Source organism: Rosa rugosa, chromosome 7 (assembly GCF_958449725.1).
Source record: "Rosa rugosa chromosome 7, drRosRugo1.1, whole genome shotgun sequence".
Classification (NCBI taxonomy): Eukaryota; Viridiplantae; Streptophyta; class Magnoliopsida; order Rosales; family Rosaceae; genus Rosa; species Rosa rugosa.
In genome coordinates, this window is record NC_084826.1 from 11314850 (window position 1) to 11322519 (window position 7670).

Sequence of the window (7670 nt, forward strand, 5' to 3'; positions counted from 1 at the left end):
AGAAATGTGCTCCTCCTTGGGGTCTTCATACTCTTGTAAAAGACATCCTGAGTCTAGCTAGTAATTTCGAAACTATTTCCTTCTCTCATGTTTCTCGGGAAGCTAATTTTATTGCTGATGCTGTTACAAAAGTGTGGGTCACAATTAATCTACTCCTATCACTTGGTCAAAGAAGTTGTCGTTCTCAGTTTTGCCCGCCTTTAATTTTGATAAGTTTAGTTCTGGTTGTAGTAGGAGCTTTTAAGTTGTAATTTATTTTCCTTCTAAAAAAAAAAAAAATTAGACTACTTTAGGATCACAAATCATTTTCGAATTGTGACAGTTAACGACATGGGAGCCGCTCACGTTCATACTTTTTATGTGACTTTAGCATTTGGTTTCTTCAATTCAATTTGTTCTTCAACCTTGATTGAAGATGTATCCATACGAATTTCATGAAAATAATGATTTTGAGTTTGTATTGGGCATGTATTGCTTTTGTTATTTCTTGATTACTTGTAGGTGTCTTTAATTTGACATTAAGACGGAGAGGCCAAGCTAAGCTCAAGAGCTCGATAAAACATTTATTTAAACTAATATGCAAAGCCTGCAGTCTCTCAATAAAGCAGTATCAGCGAGGTTAAGCAATAGGTAAAAAAGGCAGCTAGGGCACAAGTTCAGTTTCTCAGCAAGTCATCAGATCGACACCAAGGGTTAAAGCAGCTGGGGAAATAGTTGAAGTGCAAGCATCTCTTGTAAAAAGAGAATCTTTTCCGGTCTATCCAATATAATTGCACAAGGCCATGGCCATCCGCTTCTGGCATCGAATGGGAGTTCTCTTTCTTAGGAGCCAAAGTATAATTAATCTAACCAACGAGGAACGCAGTATGGCTCCAAAGTGAGCGCAGTGTACGACAGATAGGCTTTGGTCATCACCGGCAGGGACGTAGCTAGGATTCGACAATGGGGTGGGCTAAATTTATTGTGGCAATTTTTTGGGCTTCGCCCAAATATTTTTTTTTGATGTCTCTATAGCCAAACCTGCATAATATCAATGAATCTCATCAACCCATTCTCAATTATCGACATCAATCCATTACCCATTCCCAATTACGACCTCAGTCACCTCACCGTCACGAATTCATGATTCAAACATCATCAGCATGGGTATTGGGTATACGGTGTTTACCTGAGAATCTGAGCATCAGGGATTGAAGATTTGAAGCCTTCAAGAGTTCAAGGAGTCGCACTGTCGCAGAGAATCCAAAGATGCAGACCGCAGTGGAGGTGGCTCGGTGGACGGTGGAGGAGGAGGTAGCTCAGCTGCTCGAGTCGACTAAAACTCTGAAAGGGGAGGTGGCTGGAGCCTGGAACTCTGGAAGGTGGAATCAAAATTGATCTGAAGTTTTGAACGGGGAGACGAGGAGAGTGAGAGTAGGAGGTGGCTCGGTGGACTGAAACTCTGAGATTGGAGGTGGCTCCCGGCTTCGTGGCTCGCAGCGAATGGAGGTGGCTCTGTGGCTCGCAGCGATTGGAGGTGGCTCCGTGGCTGGAGCCTGGAAGAGTGGAAGGCGGAACCGATCTGCAGTTCTGAACGGGGAGAGTAGTCTCCGGACCGACAGCAGCAACCCAACAACTCTTCGAAGCATTAGTATTTTATTTTATTTTATTTGGGTTATACCCATACTTGACGCATTTTGGGCCAAATTCTCCCTTGGGCTACAGCCCAAGTAGCCCTGTGAGTGGCTACGTCCCTGATCACCGGATAGAAATTCGAAAACATCAGCCTTAAACCACTGCTCCATCCGGGCACAAATGCACCACGTACTGGATGGTGTCACACATAGGCACATAGCATGAACGCACCAGAACATTTGTTGACACAGTTGTTGCCACCCTGACCATGTCAGCACTTGCTATCTCCTACAAGGACCTCATTAAGGGCAACACATACCGAGCATAGGGCATAGGAGTAGGGAGGTAGGATCGAGAAGGATTACTTGACCGTTGTGAAGAACTGAAGATATATTCAAAAACTTTGTTTCTTTCCCATACTGTAAGCTATATATGCAAACACGTACTAAAAAAAATTTGACAAATTAAAACATGTAGGTTCTTACACGTACTAAATTACTTTTACGAGATCTACAAAATGGATTCAAGCTAGCATACATCAAGTCCAGCATATAAAGAGAGCCCTGCACCAACAAGAGCAACAAAAAAACCCACTTAAAGCACCAATAGTTACATGACAGCACCTATTACATAATGGGTCATGAAAGCCCACCCAACTTGGTGAACAAACAATCTCCAAAGTCCAAAGAAATTTGTTGTCTTCCCATTGAAGTCATGCCCTTGGGACACACAGAGCTAGGCAGCTCCGTGTACAATGGATTTCCGAATGACAAATCACAAATGTAGTTCTTTGCCGATTAGCAGCCCTCATAGATGGTGGAATTCCGATTAGCAGGGCCGGCTCTGAGAATTTGAAGGTAAGGTTAAGAGATTTTTTTTTTTTTTTTTGAGAATGAGGTTAAGAGATTAATTAAGAACAAGATTTGATTAGGTCAAAAGATTGCTCTCGATCACAACCCGCTACCAAATTTCTCCTTCTACAAACAGATGAAAACTGCAGTGTTTGATCTGATTACATATAAAGTCACTGAAAAAGAATCAAACTATAGTCATGCATCTACAATTGCCAATCAGTTCTTGTTCTAAACAATTTGGCGGCAAGGCGAGCCCAAACTTCACTGGGCTTCGTCTGCCTCCCACAGGCCCATGGCCCGGACCAGGCACGCCGACCCGGCCACCACGACCGCCGCGAAAACCGGAGGCACGAAGAAGTCGATCCTGGACTTGCTGAACAGCTGAGCCGGCAAGCAGAGAATATCTCCCGGCACGTCTGCCAGAACCCTTATGGACGCTTCGGAGCCGCACGAAGACGAAGAAGAAATGGCCGAGACAAACGCAACCTCGGGAGAGAAGGAGGCCAGAGCCACCGTGAGAGTGAGGCAGGCGGTCCACGTGGCGGCGAAGATTAGCACCGGCAGGCGGGGCGTGAGGCGCGTTAGGGTGGAGGTGAAGAGAGAGGGGAGCATGACGGGATGTTGTTTGGGTTTTGCTGTAAGGAGTCTTGGGGTTTTATAGGTATGCGAGGGAGGGGGAAAGTCAAGAGTGGGATGAAGGGAGAGGACCTAATTTCAACGACTTCACGTTTTTGGAGCTTAGGTGGGAGAAGATGGGAACTGGTGACTCATGCATGTTGACTAATGAAAAATGTTGCGTCTCAACGAATTTTATAGGTGATGTATTTTAAAAAAAAAAAATGACTTTATAAATGCGATATCACCTTAAAAACCATATAAGTAAATCAGCTTGATAGAATTCGACTTCAAAATATGAAAAATTCAGACCTTTCATGAAACGTCTTGATTTTGTTCGAAGATGTATTCATAATATATACATTATGGTTATAATTGAGTTTGTATTGGCAAATATCAAATATCTAATAGCATTGTTTTGGTCATCTCTTCATTGTTATTTTACTTGTATTCGTTTTTTTTTCTTATAATTTGTCATTACACCTAAGGGCGCTCGGTCTTTTTTCCAAATTTAAGCTGAGTGGAGCTAAGCTTAAGCTCAAACTTGTTTCACAGATGAGCCCAGTCAGGCAATGCTTGGGCTGTGGACAGATCAGCAGCCAAGTTGAACTGAGCTCAAGCTCGATAAATATTGTTTAAGCTATATAAGCAACCCAAGCCTAAGAAAATCTCGTTTGCAGGAGTGTACTTAGAAGAACCGAAAAAAGGAGAGAAAAAAGCAATGCAGTAAATTCTCAATTGTCAAATATCCACATGAACATTTGAACTTTTGACATTTGCATTTTTATACTGATAATAACACAGGACATATGGGACAAGTAATCTTTCGACTTTTGGAATATGTATTGCAGCAGATGGAACATGTCGCAAACAATGGATTTGCAAATATAGAGACACCGTCAATAACAACATAACATATACCTGCTTGTATACACAAGTAGTTTTCCTTGAAGAACTTTTCGCTCTTTAGACATTATGAACTTGAATGGGAGAGTGCTTTCTCTCGAATAGATAGATACATAAAGGCACCATATGCGACAGAGACTGTAACAAGCATAACCACCAGCATTGCCTGTAATGAGATGTATGGACTAATAAAGAAGACGGCTGAAATCGTACCACTCTGCCAGACCTTGAGCTGTGCAAATGCTCCTTCCTGTAGAAACCCAAAAGCAGCAAATGTGTTGTGGATTTGTGATTATAGATTCAAGGCTCCAAATTCATAAATAACAAGGACTTGAAGAAAATTGTAGGAAAAGGTTAGACAAATACAGTATCATGCTTGAAGTATATCGCAAGCAAAGCACTGAGCTGTGTATTTAAGACTCCATCACCAATGCCCAATGCAGCTGCCATTATAAGAGGGTATAAAGTTCCAAGTACTCCGCTCACTGGGCTGCATCATAACAAGATTTAACAAGAATTTAGAGATAACAGCTTCAAATTAGAAATTAGTAAATTATGATAACAGTTTCAACTATATAAAGATGTTGTACACTAACGTGTAAATACTGCTAACCTGTATATTAGAAGAAGCCAGAGGTATATAATGGTCTGAATGAAAGCTCCAGCAGAAACTATAATAGTGATGGACTTGAGACCAGACGTAAATCGACCAGCAGCCAGTGAACACTGATATATTCCAACAAAAAGTGAGATAAGAATCTAAGAGACCGTAAATATATATACATACGAAGCCTTCCTATGAAGAATGTATGCTCATGGAGTCTTTGGATTCTAATTATCAGTTTCCATTGCCGCCTAATATCAAGCCGTGTCTATAATACCCAGAAAAGTTTCATGGTATCCCCTTGGAAATTTATTGATCATAGATAGTCCTCACTTTCTTGAAAAATAGGACAGAAGGCAATAAACCCATGAATCCTAATAGAAGAAATGTAGGCTATGACAGCAAGAACCAAAGTACCGATAATGAGAAAGACATCTTTTCTAATATCAAAAGAAAAATAAGAAAATAAGTAAAAGACAATTCATATGAATAAAGAATTGTATTGACTTCAATTATATCTACACTGAACTAATAATTGTACTGCAGGTTTCAGCATACTTACTATTGCATCACATGCCCCATAAACTGCCATTGCACCTCCAACACCAGACACACCAAGTGTTGGACTAACAATATACTCGGTATAGTCAGCCCTAAACATGAAAAGAATTGTGCCATGCTTAATACAGGAATAACAAAGAAGAGTTGGGGGGGGGGGGGGGGGGGGGGGGGGCTGGAGTAGGCAGCAATACTTGGTTAAGTAATTATACCATACAAATGCTTGTTGCAATCCTGAATACGCCATAAGGGGGATGATCAATAGCATCCGTACATCATACAACGGTCTGATGACTGTCTTTGACAAAGATACCACAGAAGCATAAAAGTTGGGAGAAGATCCCTGGGCCTCCTCTCCTTTAATACCCCTTTTATTCAAGAAGCACATCAGTATGGTACCTAAGGTCATACTAACAAGAAACACACTGAATAATAAGGTTGTGCCATTAGTACTCCCCCCCTGTCATGATGGGAAGAAAAACAAACTCAGCACACTCATTTTCTGACAAAATAAAGCTAAACCTGAAATTATATAATTAATGTATGTGCAGAACCATGGTAAAGAATCAAAATAGTACAAAGAAACTTAATGCATGTGCCAATCACCATTTAGAATTCAAAAATAAGAAGATATACTATGAAGCCAGTTTCTTTTTGGAAAAATCCAGAAATAATAATATGAGATCAAATCAATTTCATAATGAGTCATGACTCAGAAGTCCAAAGAAGGGTATGAAACCAAACCAGGTTCTGTTACCACCAAATGCAATTAGTTAGGAGATACATTTAGATGCCCAAAGACCAATTCTTTTATAACAGGGTTATCAGATCTGTGGGCTAATAAGATAAAAACCAAACCACCAGAATAAACAAGGCAAACACAGTTTAACTTCAAGGATGACACATACCGTTCCATCTCTTAGCAAGGCGAGGGTTATAAGATTTCCCACAAACTGCAAAATTATAAAGTAAGATTATTAGGCAACTTGACATGACAAGTTTGATCGAAAATGTTGAGTAAAAGAAATTGGACTTCCTAAGAAAGATCCAACATATTCTACCTGGTGACTGGCAAACATTCCCCAAAATTCTCCATTGAAGTGGCCAATAACCGTTCCTTCATGTAAGCTATTATCTTTGGCATGACTACGTGCAGTAGAAGTCAAATATGTCCCCTGATGGATCCACAATCATGTCAGAAACAATTTCTAGCTTTTTCCATCAAATACAACCAGGAGAACTCAAAACAAAACCCAAAACATGGACTAGTATAGCTTTTTACCATCAAATCCAAAATAAAACCCGGAAATCATGAACGATCATATTACCTGGCCAACCCATATTATGGAAGCAGCAAAACCCAGGTACAATGCAGCTGGAACCATAGTATACCTACACAGAATGACTTCAAACACTTAAACCACATGCATTTTGATACAAAAAATTGTGCATGAACTCATATACAAAATTGGGTCACATAGAAACTAAAAGAGCAGAGTTAGTAAGAGTACCAGGTTGGCTTCAAATTAGCAGCAATGAACAACCAATATCCAGTAGTCCCAAGAATCAAAGCATTCTTTGGTCCCAGTTTCCTAACCACCGGAGACGCCACCAGAGAGAAAAACGTGAACGACAAGTACAAAATCCCAAGCGACGTCGTTCCCAAATCCTCCTCCTGCCACCAAAAACCCACATCAATTTCTCTACAAATCAATCAAAAATTGTTTTCCAATTCACCACCTAAATTCGAAAACTCACAGTGTTGACAGTGCTCTCCAGATTCTGGGCGGCACCGTAAGCAAGAAAGATCAACAGAAACGCGGAGCTGATAATATGAACATCTCTGGTATGGCTCCTTCCCTCCTCGACCGGCGAGTCGTCGGCGACGACGAGAGGCGTCTCTTCGTCGCGAGAAGGGGCCATGGTTTCGAGTTCTGAATCCAGTGGATTGAGGTATCGCTATAAAAGACTAGACATTAGTGGGAGTGAGGCCAAAACGAGAGGGCCGGTCTGCCGGCGAAGAAGAACAAATTGGGAGGGAGGAAGAGGACAAAGGAAATGGAGTGAATTATTGGAATAATTTAGTTGGAAAAGAAATGTGGGTAGGGTTGAAAATTTGAAAAGATTCTGAATTTGTGTGGGGGTAGGATGGAGAATCAAGCGGTGAAGAAAAGTCTTTGAATGAATCGAAGAAGAATCAGAGGAAATGACAGAGAGGTGGTTGGGGGAAGAGAGAAGACGACGATAACGACTGAAGGGTCGTTTTTTGCGTGTAAATACGTTTATTGTTGCCGCCAATATTTAATTGGTCATTATTAAAAAAAGGGTCCTTGACCCAAAGCACCAAAATTGGCTATAACTATCCCACTTACCTCAGCCAGAGATTTTTATTCTCACTAACCCAGTTTAAAAGGAAATGACAACTTTGCCCTTAAACTAATTAAAAAACTACATCATGCCACTCTCTCATCTCTCTCCTCCCTCGATCCGGTTTCTCTCTCTCCCCCCAATCTCCAGTT

General features: G+C 41.0%; 2 protein-coding genes across 2 annotated transcripts; both read right to left on the reverse strand.

Annotated features, from left to right (window-relative positions):
• Positions 1–2195: 2195 nt before the first annotated feature.
• Positions 2196–3221, reverse strand: LOC133723741 (uncharacterized). Its single transcript, XM_062150612.1, has one exon. The coding sequence runs from the start codon at positions 3078–3080 to the stop codon at positions 2730–2732; it is 351 nt and encodes a 116-aa protein (XP_062006596.1). The 5' UTR covers positions 3081–3221; the 3' UTR covers positions 2196–2729.
• Positions 3222–3789: 568 nt separating this feature from the next.
• Positions 3790–7386, reverse strand: LOC133722388 (UNC93-like protein 3). The gene is made up of 10 exons (XM_062149282.1): positions 6910–7386; positions 6663–6826; positions 6480–6543; positions 6213–6326; positions 6060–6104; positions 5364–5611; positions 5156–5246; positions 4603–4715; positions 4356–4479; positions 3790–4239 (listed from the first exon to the last, which is right to left on the reverse strand). The coding sequence occupies exons 1-10, from the start codon at positions 7072–7074 to the stop codon at positions 4057–4059; spliced, it is 1311 nt and encodes a 436-aa protein (XP_062005266.1). The 5' UTR covers positions 7075–7386; the 3' UTR covers positions 3790–4056.
• Positions 7387–7670: the final 284 nt, after the last annotated feature.